The following is a 16,701-nucleotide window of genomic DNA, read 5'->3' as shown; positions in this document are numbered from 1 at the left end:
ACGCACTGTCCGACGTTGCACCGAGTGCGAGAGATGAAGTTGGGCTCTGCCCATGCTCACCGTCAGAACCGGCGAGACTTGGAGATTATGGTTTCATTGACACAGGGCTTATTGAGCAAGGAAGTTGTTTGTTTCAACAATTGGAGTTGCAGTGTCTAACGGACACGCGAGCCTCGTTGAGGCAATAATTGATTGGTATTATAAATGTTCTCAATCCTAAGGGGGAAGGGTGTTACGAGTAGTTATGGATGTATTTAGATTTTAATATATATATATATAGTATATTAAGGAAACTCTAAACTTTTAACATCAGAATAGAAAAATAAAAATAAAAATTAGTTTCGATTTTGAACAGAAGTGTTCGTTTGCCTTGGTTAAGGCTTTGTAGTAAATTTAGAGGCAGCGGATTGCTATCCGCTGCACTAGGACTTGATTATTGTAAAGAACGAAAGGTCGGTGACCTAAAGACGCTTCCTCAAGCGCAAAGCCACGGCAGCCCCGCTGCAAGTGTCCATTCAACCCAGCAGCGGAACTGTGAGCGTCTAAAATGACTAATTACTAAGATTATCAATTTGAGAGCGACGGCTCAATTATAATAAGTCTAATGTTTGATAAACGTATCACAATATAATTGTCTTCCTTACTTGACTTGCACCACAAGCACCACGGACCTACCATTACGAGGTCCCACCATCATCATAAATACAGATACTTTAACATTCAAACTAATGCAATGAAAAGTAATTTACCTCAAATGAGATAATTTTGATGTTGCACAATTGTGCAAAAAAAGTAGTAATACTCCTGTATACTATCGTATACTACATACTCTTTGATAATCGTGTACTCACACCAGTCATATGTACTATCCAAATGTACGGTGTGATGATTTCCATCCGGTATGAGTAATAATATTTTTGAAACGGTGTTTACCGGTATGCACATCTATGCAAAAGATTCTAATCTCAAATGGGCACACGAAGTCGCACGCTCAAATACTTGCCGGGACACGAATTACGCTTTGGAATTGCGGCAGTGTCACACGATGAATCAACAGGTGAAGTTGACGAAGCTGTTTGTTTATTCTGCCAGCACTTTGGTCGCGAGCAACGAGCTGAGAAAAAGCGCAAGTGTGCCAGTACAATCAAATACTTTCGAGACTCGTTTCGACCTGATCAATACACACAGCACCATCAATTGCAGCACCCAACGCAATGGCTTAAGTATAAAGATTTGAGTGATAGCGACAAGTATAAGTTTTTTTCCTCGACAACAGAATCGGCAGTGACGGATACAAAGAGTAACATTTGTAATCGTACAGATGAAGTTTTGATACCAGAGATTCATGAGCGAGGACGCTGTTTTGATATCATGGCGAGCATTGTAGAGATTGTGGCAGTCATGGCAGATGGTATGGGTCCAGTTGAGCCCACAGTTTATACGAGAGATCGATTAATGTACCAATACATGACCCATCATAATTACGAAGGAGAGTTACCGTCAAATTGTCCACGATGGTGTCCACCTCCCAACACTTTTGAAGAGTGTTATGTGATTCGAGCCGAACCACCTGTGTATCGAGTGGTACTCTACGCCAAGACTCAATTAGACTTTGTTATGGAGTTGGCGAAAGAAGGGTTATCAGGAGCCCAAATTTCAGCCTCTTTACAAACTTGTAAGCTTTATGCACCTCTGCTATTAAATGATGTTGTGAAAAGTCCGATGGAAATTGGACCATCGTGTACATCGAGTGAAGCTATGACAGTAGCGCAAGCAAACGAGAAAGAATTGAAGAAGAGTTGTGTGAATGAAAATATGACCCCCGAGTACAATGAAGCTCAGACGACTGAATTTACCAGATTTGGAATTGCTGTATGCTTAAACATCCTTTCAAAATTGCTTGAAGAGTCGTGGGGATTTTCGCTGGAATTTTGTACCGTTGCTCATCATCCTCAGTTCTCGTATCTGGATGTGCGCGTAAGGTTTTACAATCGAATCGGAGGGCTTCGAAGTGCTCATTTGGTAGCAATTCCTGAGTGTACTGGTCGATGTGACAAAATGATAATCAAAACATTGAACCGAGTACTCACTACGGTGCATCCTCACTGGAGAACAAAGCTACTGGGTGTTACAACAACTGGAGTTCTCCCCTTCCCATTTCGCTTGAATGAAGTGGTTGAGCATTTTCAACACGCAGCCAAAGGATCCGTGCTTTATCGATCCTCCAACTGTATTAGTCAGCTTCAACACATCTTGCATACATTTTGCACTTCAATCGACAACGGGAATTTTCTCCAGATGCAGAAAAAACTAAGCGAATATGTTCGTAAGGATCATCGTGTGAGCTCAAAGATAAAGAAGGATCCAACTTTCCGGGAACAGCTAGATGCCGAAGTCTACCGCGCTTCGAGTCCTCCTATGGCGTTCGGCCGGGAGATAAATATGTTTGTTACCCATAGCTTATTTCTTCAAGAACATCTAAAAGATTCCAAATCTCCGTCAAACCCTTCAATAGTGATCCCTGTGTCCTGGTGGGTGGAGCTTCAAGTCTTGCAATGGATACTCATTCGTGCTCATGCTGTTTATGAGGTCTTGATGAAGCATTATGTGACGATAGATCAGCAAGCCAATGTAATGGCTAGCTTGGCAGGAGAATTAATTACTAGTCTTCATGCCCAAATTTACAAGGATCCAAAATCAATACCTCAATTAAGTTTTGTAGACTATATATCTTTGGACAATCGAGTAGCTTTGTCCAAGACCCACACGGAGGAGTTTGTATTAAAAGCTAGTGAGCTTGCTCGCAATTTGGTCAAACAGGATGGTAATACAATAGTTAGATCCACCGCTGAAAGCTTTGCAACAGGTGCTGCGAACATGATTGCAGCGCTGGTCGAGCTCAGCGTCAGTCTAAAGCAGCAATGTGCCGCTTGTACTATTCCAACATACGGAGCAGCAACTGTTGTGACGGAAGTGCTACCGCCAGTAATGCCTCACGAGCTTGCACTTCTTAGCTTGGATGAGTTTGAAGAGATGCTTAAACCCTTTGAGACTTCGTTGCTTGGGACTCTAACTAAAGCTGAAATTAAAGTTATTCAGGAAGAGCACAAATTATTCCGTCAAGCTTTCGCCTTGGACGAAAATTTAAGATGTGCGCTTGAAATGTGCACACCAGAAACGCCTTTTCGTGTGGCATGGAACCTTATGGATGCTCGTTTTGATTCTCTTGAAGCTTTCGCCGGTGGGGTTGCAACGGTGTGGCCATCGCTTGTCGTCCCAGTAGCCGACAGAAACCTGTGTGATTTTGTTCTTTGTATCAAACAAATGGAGGAAGCACGTCTGATGCTTTCAGATTTTGAGCTGGAAAGCACCTTGCACGCACAACAATTTCAGTCACTTATGCTGCTAAGAGAACAACTGTACGAAAGAGACATCGACCGATGGGTAAATCGAAAGCGCCAGAAAATGGTTAATCCACATCACAGTAACGCTTTATGACCGGCAAGTATTCAAATGACCACCAAGTAGGCATGATACCTTGCAATTTTTCATGCGCAGCGCTGACGCCTAATGTCTTAAGAACATTGATACTCATGTGTCACTGACAACCGCTTCAAAGGGCAAGATTATGGCTTCACAGAACGTTTTTAGCAGAGCACGAAATTACAAAATCTGGAGACCCAGCGTACACCACTGAACTAAAAAAAATGTTCGACGAGAAGAATCAGCTCAATGATTGATATTCCTGCTAAAGCACGTTCGTGTTACGCAACTGCGTATCCTTTGACTAGACGTCCCATGCCCTTGCCTCCATCATCCACGCTTCGACGCGCAACATTGTGGCCACTTCAAATTACGAGTCGCAGTAGTACGAACTGAGCTATTTCTCGCGATAGCGCGGCTGCTGATCATCGCTTAGTTTTCATAATCATGGACAGAAGTTGAGCTTGCATACGGATCTCGAGCATCATCGTAAATTTTAATTATCGTCGAAGCTTCACACTTTATCTGCGTAATAGGACACTGTCCATGTTGCTCTACGTAGCGATATATACATGGATAGCAAAAAACAAAGCCGGAAGAAGTCATTGCGGGATTCACGCGCTTCTTCTTGCATAGTGGGCAACGTGTTGCGTCCACAGTCGCAAGAGCTAACGATTCTTCAGGAACTTTTGGTGGAAGTGGCGGAGGTGGAATTGGTGCGTCCGAGCGATTGTGTCGTAGCTTGGCTGCCAGGTCCTCATCCAGATACACCCACTCGACAAGCTTGTATGCGGCAACCCCTAGCAGTAACAGCATATGCGAATAATCAAGCATCACCCATGTCGCGCGATGCACAAGTCGCTGCAACCTGGCAAAAATATTGGGACCAGCCAACTTGTTCATTAAATTCGTGCGGTATGTTGCTTCATTTTGACAAAGCGCCGACTCATCGTCCGACGTGACTTTTAGAAGCACCGTCTTCATTAGTCTCAAAAGAGGCGAAAAGTATGGCGTATCGCCGAACAAGTAGAACCACTGATAAAGAAAAAAAGTGCCTTCGTATGCAAAGTGCGCGAACGGATACGTCACAACAAAGCCTTTTTTAAGAAGGTTTAACCACTGAAAGCTGCGAAGACGCCGTAAGAAATTGCCAAGTTGCTGCTCCCTTTGATTCATATTGGACATTTGAGTTGTCCTCAATTGCTCTGCTGTCTTCCTATAACACGAGTCAAGCTTTGTCTTCAAGTACGGCACTACGACCTACAGCCCCAAAATAAAGTTAGTTTGAAATGATGCTGTACAATGAGCATCATAAAATTGACGACATTCACTTATGGATTGACGTACATTCAGAAGCAGTGCCTGATTCTTTGCTTGAGGTGTCAACGGCTCCGTCGTGGACTCTGCATCTCTATTAGCTTTTTTCAGCCTAATGCGCTTCATTCCGTGAATTTTCTCAGTAAATAGACTGTCATACTTCGACAAAAAGTATCTTTCAATGCAAAGGCGTAAAAGCGTGTAGCTCTCATCAAAGTGACGGACTGGCAGTGTCAGTGATAAATTCGGATAGGATTCACACAGCACATGAATCAAATAATCAGCCGCTGGCTTGATACTCGATGCCATACGCTCGTGCATAAGCAGCTCAAAAAGCGATGGCGCCGTCGATGCATCTTCTTGTGCAAAGCCCTTCGTCTGTTCTAAGAAAAGCATTTCAACAGTTTGTGGGTAGTGAGAGCTATACAGGTGGTCCACCTGTAATATCATTAAAAGTACGTTGGTTGAAGATGAAGTTGATGCATCCAATCAGATTGTTTGACGTCAGGAAATTGGAGTGATGATCAAGCGCCACTTCCGCATTTACCTATATCAAAGGACGACAATGTTGCGCCAGGTTGCCTCAGTTTCTCGTCGCCTCTTTAGCACGAGCGCTGCTGACACGGACGTTGTGATTGTCAGCTATGCGCGTACGCCCATCACGTGCTTTAATGGATCTTTTGCACCGCTTCAAGCGCCCGAACTGGGTGCCATTGCTAACGCTGAGGCCGTCAAGCGAGCAAATCTCACTCCTGATCACATTCAAGAGGCGTTTCTAGGTAACGTAGTAAGCGCTGGTATTGGCCAGGCGCCAGCACGCCAGTCTGTTATTAAGGCGGGGTTTCCCACATCTATTCCGTGTACGACTATCAACAAAGTGTGCGCGTCCGGCATGAAGGCATTGGCCATCGGTGCACAGAGTCTCAAGAGCGGTAGTCAGCAAATCGTGCTAGCTGGTGGATTTGAAAGTATGTCGAACGTTCCGCATTACGTTCCAAAGGCACGCACGGGCTATCGTTTGGGCCACGGCCAACTTGTGGACGGCGTGATATATGACGGATTGTGGGACCCGTATAATGAACAGTTGATGGGAATGTGCGGGGAAAAATGCGCGGAGGACTTTGGCTTCTCACGTGAGGAACAGGACGCTTATGCGACTGAGAGCTACCGCCGTGCAGTAGAAGCTAGTAATCGAGGCTTCTTCAACAAGGAAATTACGCCCGTGACCGTCAAAGGGCGTGGCAATCAATCTCAGGTTTATGACAAGGATGAAGAAATGTTTGTTACGAAACCCGATAAAATTCCGACCTTACGCACGCCATTTAAGAAAAATGGCACGATCACGGCGGCAAACGCGCCGTCGCTGAATGATGGCGCAGCTGCCATGGTACTTATGACTGGGGCCAAGGCTCGAGAATTGAATGTTACTCCTTTGGCGCGTATTCGAGGCTTTGCTGACGCAGCGCAGGACCCTATGGACTTCACGATTGCCCCTTCCAAGGCCGTTCCGCTAGCCCTGCACCACGCTGGCCTTCAGATGAGTGACGTGGACTACCACGAGATCAACGAAGCCTTTTCGGTCGTAGCATTGGCGAATATGCGTCTCATGAATATCCAGCATGACCGCCTTAATGTCAACGGTGGCGCAGTTGCTATCGGCCACCCGATCGGCATGTCTGGCACGCGTATTGTAGGTACTCTCATTCACATCTTGAAAGAAAAGGATGCAACAATTGGCTGTGCAGCAATCTGTAACGGAGGTGGTGGCGCCGGTGCCATGATCATTGAACGCATGAATTAGATTACACACAAACGGTCAGGTAAAGACGTAACGCAATGCCATTGTGTAAGATGATCCCTTACGGTCAGCCTGTAGATGCACTGTCTAACAATTCGAGAATTAAAATATTGGCCATCACTTCAACGTTGTGAAAATCTCATGCAAATTTTTTCGCAATAAAAATCGTTGGTCCTCGGTCAACTCATGGGCATCGCACATCGTTTCCACGAAAGACTCAATCTGTATAAGTGGTACTTCAAATTCGAGCATACTCAACGTAAACGAGCCCAGCTGACCAAAGACTATGTTGTGCACGCGACAGACGGCTTCTTCACGGGATGGCAAACCTGATGGATCATTAATAAATGTCATTATTGCTCATGTGGTACATTTGTGAAAGACTTACTGTCGTGTTTACCCACACCACTTGAAAGTTCTTCCCATGGACAAGGTTGAGGGGTTCGTTGCAGCTCCTCTCCAATCGCCAGTAAAAGAGCTTTCTCCCAGAACTGTGTTCAAATTCCACCCGTTAGATGGACAAATGTTTAAGTTCTTTGGAAAAAGATAGTGATGTACCGAAGGAGTCTTCCATATGGAATGTTTCTTGACTTCCTCTTGGAGATATGTCCGAGTAGCTCCTCGATCAGTTCCTCCTCCATGAAGTAGGGGGTGAGTGTCATCAACATGTTTAAGCAATTCCTCACTTGAACATTCGGTATATCCCCTACAATCAGAACAAAGCCAGGATTGTCGCTTCAACTCGTCATCTTCATCCTCTTTTGAGTGTGCACAGCCCATTAACACATTATCTCGCTCCTGTTCGATTTCATCTAGTCGTGATCGACTTTTGTTCTGTCTATTTTTCGGAACGTAGAATGTCTCGGCCAAGATCATGGCCGTTTTCGCTGCCTTGACATCGTCTTCGCGTACGCATTCGTCAAGAAATGTATTAAAACACGCAACTAAAGTGTCAAAGCTCTCGTCGTCCTTCACCTTGGTTTCTAAGCTACGCTGTCGATTTAAACACTTGACGAAAAGAGCACGTCCCTCTGTTGTCTTGCAGGTTTCGCGCACAAGAGTTTCTGCTGAGACTCTAGCCTGTCTAATATCTTCAGTCGATAAACTCAGCTTCTCACACTCAACAATGGATTGTGATTCCAACGATTCACCATTTTCTTCGCTGTTCTGAACTGTGCTATCGATATCATCAGCAAAAAACTGGTGAAGCGCAGCACTCATCGGATTCTGTGTTAGAACAGTGTGGGGGCTGTCTGGTGAAGCCGTCACTGTTGTTTCCGTAGCATGTCCACGCTTCGAGTATAAGGGCGTCGCCATTGAACCCGGCGGTGATGTGGGCGAGGCCAACGTGCCGCTTTCAATGCTTCCCTGTTGTTCGAAATGATTGTGCAAGTGTCGCCTTGAAGTCACTCCACGATCGCTTTGTGCCTTTTTCCACTGCCAATCAAGTAACGCTAATGCTTTGCCCTGAAAGTGCATGTTGTCAGGATCACGCTGGTTGTGTATAAACAGCTGAATGTCTTCTGCTCGACTTAAACTCTGTACGTGAGTCTCCAATGACGCCAACATTTGTTGCGATACCTGCAGTCGCTCTTTTTCAACATGAAGAAACCGACGAAGACTAACAATTAGCTGATCTAGTCTTTCTTCCTCTGCCTTTTGATACGCGACACTCACAGCCATCGTCATCTCATCTCTTGCTATGATTCGATTATACAACGTCTTCTTTGCCCGTGCTCGAGCCATCACGGCCTCAGCCTGCTCTTCCTCGCACTTTGCAACTCGAGTCGCCAATCTCTGCAATTCAAACACTGGCACACCAATGCCCTGTGTAATCACAGCATTCAGCATTACAACTAGACACCTAATTTTGCATACAAGCGCTTACATGCAATGCGAGTCTTTGTTTCTCTCGGGCTTCTCGAAGCTCCCTCGTTGCTTTATTTAGTCGATTTATCGTCTCTTTATGAGCAGCAACAGCCACTTTGTACTCATTATTAGCATTCAGGATCTCGCCCTGAAGTGTTTGAATGTATGTTTCCGATGCATCTTTCAGCGACGCCAGAGGTTCTGCTACCTGCTCGTCCAGCACTTGCGCCATCAGTAGCTGCTGTCTACAAGTAGCATCGACAAAAGTTTTAAGCTCTAGCAAAGCGCGTCGAACACCCGTTCCGGGCTCCTCCAGAGCACCAATCTCTTCCAACAAAAGCTCCCGAAGCTGTTCACTTGCACCACGTTCTGCTTGTGCTTTGCGTCGAAAGAACACCACTAGACTTTGTAAACTACGCTTTCCTTTATCTGCATGTTCATAGATAGTATTAAATGGCACTTGGCAAAATGTACGGCGCCAATGATTCTCTTCATTTGAAGTTGCCCACTTTGTGCCCATTATTTCTGTGGGTTTACCCTCTAAGTCAGATGTTGATACGATTAGATCAAATGATTATCCGACAAAAGCTTTACTGTACGAATGCAATTTTTGTGAGCTGACATGCGCTCCTAAATTCTAAGTCTTTTGCTCCGCGATCGCCTTCTACCACTTCTTGTCTGCAAACTACCTAGGTGCTATCTCCTACTCAACTATTTCGCTACCAACTAATTCTCTTTCATTCTCTTCATTCACTCCACTCCGTCTTTGTCATTCAATCATCTCCACGATCGCCGTCTCTGCTTGCTCTATTTACTTGTCGTCAAGTATAAAGATCCGGCCATTGACGTACACGAAGACCGACATATGATCAACTAGATACACCGCCGCATTTCTCCTTAAAAGCACAACATACTTTAAACATGCTCCAAAACGAACCATCAGCGATGTCTTGACTGCCCACATCGTGTTGCTATCTATCTGTACTGCCGATGGTACGCTGCTGTAGACGATGGCAGGTCGTAGTTCACAGAGATAGGGTTCTTGCACAAATCATCTGCATCTGATGCGCCATCATCGCTAACCATTTGTCCAAACGAGTCAAGTGAATGTTTTGCTCCTTCATTTTCGAGTTGCTGCTGATCGTGATTTGTTGCCAGATAGTCTGGCTGTAAAAAGTTCCCCAGCGACGAGTATGGTGTGTCTGTGTCACTTTCAGAGTGCATTCCGAACGCACTACCGGTATGTCCAAAGCCACCGTCGATAGAAAGATCAATACCCATCATTCTATTGCCAAAGCTATCGTGGCCAGAGGGTGCAATCGAGTCATTATTGTCATAACTCGTGTCTGCATTTAAAGGCCATGCGCTGGATCCATGCAGTCTAGTGCCTTCATTGTGCTGAGAAGAAAAGATCGAAAACAATGGTGTAGGAACGGGTGGAAGCGGTGGTTGTTGCTGCTGTTGGGTCCGCGGTAAAGGCGGAGACCCCCACGATTGTTGCTGCCAGGGCGACGCTTGCCAGGAGAGATTCGATCCGTGCTGGGAAGTATCGTCGACGAGTCCGTGAAGAACAAAGCTCGACTTGGTGGGTGAAGAATGAGGTGCACTCGGTGAAAGTTGTGGGCCTAAGCTTGGAGACAACTTCCATTGCTCAATAACTGGGTCGTTGTCTAGCGGATGAAAAGCGACATCTAACGGGGACATGTGGCCGTTCGTGACTGATGTCGTTGCTGAGTCCATAAAATGATCAGTTGATCCACGCGACGAAGAGCCTGCAGACAGCGGTGGAGAGGGGATAGCGCTACTTGCGGACAAAATACCACCTCCGCGTGAAAAGCTTCCATTGCCAATTACGAGACTGGAAAGAGCATCAGCAACACCATTGATCGCGGAGGAGTCTAAGGTGATGCCGTTGATGCTGCACGAATCTTCGTTATTGGGCATAAGTCGTGGCGATGTCATTGACGACGATGGCATGGCATTCGAGCTTGAGCTTTTAAGCACTCCGCGACCACCATAGCGAACGGCGGCAGCGTATCCTCCCAGCATTCCATTTGGCATGAGATTTGCGGAAGCTGACGATGTTCGACTGAGCTTCTCGGATCCCATCGCAGTGGCCAGACCATTAGAAGACGGCACACTTCCACATAGTGACACGGGTGGAGTCGTAGCCGTACTTATTTCGTCCAAGCTTCCAACAGAGCCTGGTCCAGAGAGACCACTAAAGGAACCTCCACGAGACGAGACGGATCGTGGAGGAGGCACGTCCGTACGTGGAACAGCACGCTTAACCTCGACTGACTTGCCATCAATCACGTGATTAGCTTCCTGTAGAACCATCTCCACACTGGCTTCACTCTCAAAGATGACAAACCCAAAGCCACGGGATTTGTTTGTCTCCCGATTAAACATTACTTCAGCCGACACGACCTTGCCATATTGCGTAAAATACTTCTTGAAGTCCGCTATAGCCACGTACACTGAGATCAGCAGTGCTTTGAACCAGAGGTAGTACAATATGCAAACTACGTACCATCTTTTGTTTCATAATGTAAGCCACCTACAAAGATCTTCTTTGTGGCACCAACCAAACTGCTCGCGCTTATGCTACAGATTGTATTGGTACCAGTACCACGATTGATTATCGAGCCACCTCCAATATCGCGCATGCTCTCCGCACGAGGAACAGCACGTTTCGCTTCAACCTGAGAACATGAAAGGTAAGAACAAATCGATGCCAAAGCAGCCAATGAGGGGAGGAACCTCCACGTACCCGACGGCTATCTAATATGTGATTGGGCTGGGCTAATGCTCTATCAACGCATGAAGGGTCCGCATATGTAATAAACCCAAAGCCTCGTGATCGCCGAGAAATCGGGTCTTTCATAACCACGGCATCCGTAACTGTGCCGTACGCACCAAAGTACGACCGAAGCTTCTCTGTAAACGCATAAGACGATAAGCAGATCTATTAAACCACTTGTACAACTTTCTCTCTACTTGCAATCACAACGTACCATCAGTCGTCTCATACGATAGCCCCCCAATGAATATTTTTCTGTAAGCAACGCCATATTTAAAGTATCAGCCACTATCCCCAAGAGAAACTATCCAGTCCAGTGTAGACAACAAAAAAGTCTCATTGTCTGCTGCATACACCAACTTACCCTAACTTAGTAGCGTCTGTCATGCTTAAGTCGCCTACTGCGAAGCTTACGTCAAGCTGTGGCCAAAAAGGACACCGCCAGCAAAATGTGGTGCTACTTAAAGTGTCTTGCTTTCACTTTTGCCGTTTCGCTGAGTAGTCTAGACTGTAAAATGAGACAGTCTAGAAACACAAGGAATCCTCTTGAATCTCTCTCCCTGACAAGCGCAAACTTACAACAGAAGCGATAACCCGGAGAGCGTATGACGCAAGTGCGTTAGTGAGAGTTTTCCTTTACGATGCAGTCTGCTGCAAATTCGTGCAGCTGGTGAGTGATGAGAAGAGGATGCGTACTCGCACTTTTGGATGTCGTTCGGTCGGCGTTGTTGGTTTTGTTTCAGAGCTTGGCAGTCTAATATACTAACTACACTACTGTGTTTCTGAGTCGAAATTTTGGACTAGAGGACGCACGTAAGTGGTCAAAGTTTGTGATAATGCCTAAGGATTGGACAAAAAGAATGCGGGAAAGTCTCAGTTAGGTGGCTTTCTTAATTTAGTTATTTTTCTTTGCGAGATTTGTTATGACACATCTCGCGACCCCGCGCTATGAAAAATGATAACATGTGTGAGAATCAAGATTCTCTCCATACACTGTTTTGGCCGCTCGATTTCCCCTAACCGCAACACGTACGAAATTCATTGATGGGATATGGTGTGGAATCGTAAGTAGTAAGTTGTGGTGATAATCCTTTGTAGTTACTTGAATTTCTCTTGTATTTTAACTTTAGTATCTCCGGAGATTAGAATTTGATGACATTGCTCTTAATTTGATAACATTATTTTAATCAGGTTGGACGGGGCAAACATTTATAAGAAGCGAATCTGATAGATATGCTTTTACTCCAAAACAGAATTATTTAGAATAAGATGGCGAAAAATGATTACGTTTGAAGTGCCTCCTGTTAATGGGCTTCTTCGTATGCACGAAGCAGTGCTATCTCGACATCGTGATTCATCGGGTTCTGGCTACCACGCTCTCTGCAGCTGCGAATGCGGTCACTTTTTGAAAATTCGCGAGATATAGCTGAGCTTTTTGTCCTCGACCCGGAGCTGGTTGCAAATGATTGCAAAGGAGGTTGCAGTCAATAAGACCAATTTGGTGACGGTGTCGTCGGAATTCTTCGCTTTTGCCGAGCAACTTTTGGGTGTTGTATGTTCAATCAATACTCGACAGTTGAGGCACTTTGCCAGCATCCAGTATATCCTTAACGAGTGCTTACTTTTTTCGCCAGGCTTATACGTAACCGGGCCTCTGGTCACTACATAAGCTGAGGCTCGCTTCTTAGTTCCTCAGAAAATTCAGGCGGATACGAACCGCACTCGACTTCGTGCTCAAAGAAAAGGCGCTCCTGTACCCGCGATGCGGACAATCCCTGTGGTGCTTGTTCCTGGCGAAACCGCTGGAAATGACGAAGAGCTCTTTGAGCGATGGGTGCAGCGGCACCGGCTCGCTGGACAGCTTAGCCAGAGGTAGGTGGACGTGCAAGTCGAACGCCATCTTCGGTTTGTGTTTGCACAATTCAAGGCACGTCGCAGACTTCCTTCGAATCGTCGATGGGTTGGTCCAGCACGCTCCCGCGAGCTCTGTGGTCTCTCACACGGTTGAGTCTGTGTTCACAGCAGCTCAGGGCCATAAGCTGAGCTCAAGCTATGATCCTTTGACTTCCCTTGCTATTGCCGAGAAGCGCGGGGCGTGGGACGTCATAATCCTTCTGATCATAGGCGTTTACAACGTCTAGGCAGTCTTGCCGAAGTGTCACCTCAAACTTCGACGAGTTCTCGGAGTCGGGGTGTCTCTGCCACTCCACAAGTTACTGGGTTTGACCCTGGCGACGACGTCGACCCACAACGGTTCCACGTGGTAGTGGACACCACTGATCTCGTCGAGAAGAATCGCAGGTGGACGATGACGACTTGGTCGGTCGCCGTCCGGTGACTCGCGGTGCTCTTCAAGCTGTTGGGGACAAGGTATGCCGCCACCGAAGCTCCACTAAGCATCATAATGAGGTCGCTTCCCGCTGCGCGGGAAACCTCAAGAGCTTGAAGCACTTTGTACACCGACTGCCTCACATTGTGGACTATCGCGCTCTGTCGGAGCAGCTCCTAGCCGTCGAGCAGACGAATGCGTCTCTTCGTGCGACGTTGGAGAGTCTGCCGCCGCTGGAGACGGAAATCGTCGCTCTCCGTGCTCAAAATCAGTTGCTGGTCCAGCTTCTGGGTGGTCGAGCACCTGTGGACACTGCAACGGCGCTAACGCTTTTGCCGGATCGGCTTGAGCAAGCCCACGTAGAACACCTGGTGGGTGCGAACCCTTACGAAAGATGTATCGTATCCGGAAAGCTCCGCTTGGCCATGGCTTCCAAGGTCCGATAAATCGTGGACAGAGCTTCGTGTTAAGGACAGCCGAAATTGCATGTGTAGGAAGGTCTCCCGCGTTTAAGAGAATCAGGTCTCCGACCTCAATGTTTTCAAAAAAATTCTGCTTCTTCTCTCTGCATATTCTTTTTGCAGGTTTTAACTTTCACCAGAAATTTACTTCAATGCAGCGTAAAATATGAGCTGTTTATGTGATCGTTATATGGTCTAAATGTAGATAAAATGAAGCATACAGGAAAAGCAATCGAAGAGTATACACCTCAGAAGGTCCGCAAGCCTACAGAGGGGATCATTAGCAAGTTTATCGACTTTTCCCAGAAATGAATATAGCTCTCTACCGTTCTTTAGTAACTGAGCAAATAGTTGTGTGATTCTTGCGGAAAATCTGGCCCACAAACGCTCGCGGTGGTAATGTAGCTGGACTAAACAGGAATTTGGTGATATACAGGCCTCCCAAAAGCAGTTGGGCGTATTGATAGCCGCAACAATGACGGGAGTTGTATTTTAGAAGCGTAAATTGCAATATTCGTGGTATTGTGGTGAGTAATTGTTTGAAAAATTCAGGCAAAATTCCCAATTTTTGCATTATATAAATCAAGCTCTTTTACCTTGCAACCTGTTATTTGGTTTTTTTGCAGATTTCATGTAGTTTGTTCGCTGCATTTAATAAAACGTAACCCCTAAACTGGTGAAATCCTCAGAAGTACTATACACCTATCGCTGCTCAAATCATGCAGCTATGAGTTGTAACTGGCAAGAGCTTTGCGACTATATACAGTTCGAACCGTCGTGTTGATCGATCTGATCTGCTAGAAGCAAATCGGCGCGCAGAATCGCTGCGCTGAGGCACGTATGTGAATGGTTTTGCAGCACAGCCTGGAAGGGACGCGTATCCAACACCCAGAAGAATCGCTTACAGTTAGTTCAGCACCACCGACGTTGGATGTTATACTCCACAATACTGCTAATGCGGTCTGATGTCAGTATTCGGCTCATCTTGATCATTGATCATCGCTTATCAAATTTTGTAGTTTTGTGGCCTTACAAACCGTTATCAAATATATGTTGACGCGCACCTCGGATTCCGCGTTGATGAACACACAATGTCAGGATCAACCAGACTGTTTTCGAGATGTGAAGTCGAGAAGGGAGAACATTCGCTAAATAACGCAAGTACAGCGTATGAGAGTTTTTGCTTCAGCTCCATGGTCACCCTGCTGAAGTGCTATAGACACCACGCATTTTGATGCATTTTGTCTTAACATTGCTCTGTAGATGATGCGTTGTAGACTCATTCAACCTTGTGCCACGGATTTGCTTATTCAAAACGGATCTCGATCAAAATGGTTTGTTACAAGCACGCCAAATTATAAAAAAAGTTTCTGGGAACGGCTTGGCTTCACCCTTATAGTAGTAATGTCGCTGACAGCAGCGAAATGAGCCCTCGTGTGTTAAGATTTCGCAGAGTCATGATGTTTGTACCACCGAGCTGACTCTAACTATCCTCATAACGAATATATGCAAAGAAGTGTCGAGCACTCTGCCCGGATCGGTAGCTCGACCAAGGGCGCTGACACATGCAGCGATTCTTTGCCTCGCTGACTCATTTCACCCGTGCGCATATTAGCATTTTTTCATTGTACACTTTGTGTCACCAGCACATATTTTGCAATGTTGTACCTCGTAATTCCTTTGATAAAGTCTATCTTGCGCCTCATACAATTTCTGTATATGATGATCCAATCATGTGTACGACTGCAGCGGGGCTGCCGTAGCTTTGCGCTTAGAGGAAGCGTAAGTTAGGTCACCGATCGTTCGTTCTATACTAAGAGCAAGTACGAGTTTAGCGGATCGCAATCCGCTTACTCCATGAGTAGTTACAATCTTAACCCGAGGCTAATTAACTCTTCCGTTTAAATTTAAAAATGACTTTATTTATTTTTGTCTGCGGCAAAGCCGCCTAAGTATAAATATACAGGTTTTCCTAATCATGCACAGTAAAATCTAAATACATGTATAACTACTGGCCATCCAGCCCCGGACTGCAGTCTTGTTTGGGTATCGTCACACCCTGCCCATCTGGTGTGACACACACCCCTGCTACCAGGGTATGTGTAACCCCGTTACACTCTCCCCCATTAAGATTAAAATTATTTACCATTCCAATTGATTATCGTCTTCACGAGGCTTGCGTGTCCGTTAGACACTGCGTTGGAACGAAACGACTTCCGTGCTCAATGAGCTCTGTGTCAATGACACCGAAGTTTCCAAGTCTCGCTGGATCCGGCAGCGCTCACGGGCAGATCCCTGCTTCATCTCCTGCACACGGTGCCACGTCGGACCGTGTCTCCGCGGCATTTAGGGATGTAAATCCTTGGCTCGATGATCCCGAGCGTCGCGCTCCGCGCACGCTAACGGTGACGAGTGACTTCGTTGGGTATGTGGAGGTGGTCGACTACGAGTCTGACACTCCTTTTCCCGGATGGAGTGACGAGGAAGGCGGGCCGCTCCAGCGGCGTAAGACGAGCCCTGCTCGCGCCTTGTGGACCCCATATCCGTTTCCTGACTTCTCGTCACCTGAGGGACGTGGTGTAATCACCAATATGAGGCACAGAAGCGGCGGCTGGAAGCTGCCCGTAAGGCTGCTTTGATT

The 16,701-nt window shown here is 46.2% G+C and overlaps 6 protein-coding genes across 6 annotated transcripts; 2 read left to right on the top strand and 4 right to left on the bottom strand.

Moving 5' to 3' along the window:
* Nucleotides 1-969: 969 nt before the first annotated feature.
* Nucleotides 970-3,498, top strand: PHALS_00659 (uncharacterized protein; the record flags this gene model as incomplete). Its single annotated transcript, XM_024718557.1, has 1 exon — nucleotides 970-3,498. The coding sequence occupies one exon, from the start codon at nucleotides 970-972 to the stop codon at nucleotides 3,496-3,498; it is 2,529 nt and encodes an 842-aa protein (XP_024586890.1).
* Nucleotides 3,499-3,915: 417 nt separating this feature from the next.
* PHALS_00658 (Predicted E3 ubiquitin ligase involved in peroxisome organization) lies at nucleotides 3,916-5,196 on the bottom strand (the record flags this gene model as incomplete). Its single annotated transcript, XM_024718545.1, has 2 exons — nucleotides 3,916-4,743; nucleotides 4,831-5,196. The coding sequence occupies 2 exons, from the start codon at nucleotides 5,194-5,196 to the stop codon at nucleotides 3,916-3,918; spliced, it is 1,194 nt and encodes a 397-aa protein (XP_024586889.1).
* A 169-nt stretch (nucleotides 5,197-5,365) lies between these two features.
* On the top strand, nucleotides 5,366-6,601 carry PHALS_00657 (acetyl-acetyltransferase; the record flags this gene model as incomplete). The annotated part of the gene is made up of 1 exon (XM_024718534.1): nucleotides 5,366-6,601. The coding sequence occupies one exon, from the start codon at nucleotides 5,366-5,368 to the stop codon at nucleotides 6,599-6,601; it is 1,236 nt and encodes a 411-aa protein (XP_024586888.1).
* Nucleotides 6,602-6,715: 114 nt separating this feature from the next.
* PHALS_00656 (uncharacterized protein) lies at nucleotides 6,716-8,987 on the bottom strand (the record flags this gene model as incomplete). Its single annotated transcript, XM_024718523.1, has 4 exons — nucleotides 6,716-6,927; nucleotides 6,987-7,089; nucleotides 7,157-8,425; nucleotides 8,487-8,987. The coding sequence occupies 4 exons, from the start codon at nucleotides 8,985-8,987 to the stop codon at nucleotides 6,716-6,718; spliced, it is 2,085 nt and encodes a 694-aa protein (XP_024586887.1).
* A 455-nt stretch (nucleotides 8,988-9,442) lies between these two features.
* Nucleotides 9,443-11,657, bottom strand: PHALS_00655 (heterogeneous nuclear ribonucleoprotein; the record flags this gene model as incomplete). The annotated part of the gene is made up of 5 exons (XM_024718512.1): nucleotides 9,443-10,932; nucleotides 11,001-11,172; nucleotides 11,241-11,407; nucleotides 11,485-11,525; nucleotides 11,635-11,657. 5 exons carry the CDS (start codon nucleotides 11,655-11,657, stop codon nucleotides 9,443-9,445), a joined length of 1,893 nt encoding a protein of 630 aa, XP_024586886.1.
* Nucleotides 11,658-14,816: 3,159 nt separating this feature from the next.
* Nucleotides 14,817-15,255, bottom strand: PHALS_00654 (uncharacterized protein; the record flags this gene model as incomplete). Its single annotated transcript, XM_024718501.1, has 2 exons — nucleotides 14,817-14,889; nucleotides 15,125-15,255. 2 exons carry the CDS (start codon nucleotides 15,253-15,255, stop codon nucleotides 14,817-14,819), a joined length of 204 nt encoding a protein of 67 aa, XP_024586885.1.
* Between the last annotated feature and the right edge of the window lie 1,446 nt (nucleotides 15,256-16,701).

The sequence above is a fragment of the Plasmopara halstedii genome (assembly GCF_900000015.1).
Source record: "Plasmopara halstedii genome assembly, contig: Scaffold_117, whole genome shotgun sequence".
Lineage (NCBI taxonomy): Eukaryota > Oomycota > Peronosporomycetes > Peronosporales > Peronosporaceae > Plasmopara > Plasmopara halstedii.
The sequence above is the reverse complement of the archived record's forward strand: the minus strand, read 5'-3'. Positions and strand labels throughout refer to the sequence as shown.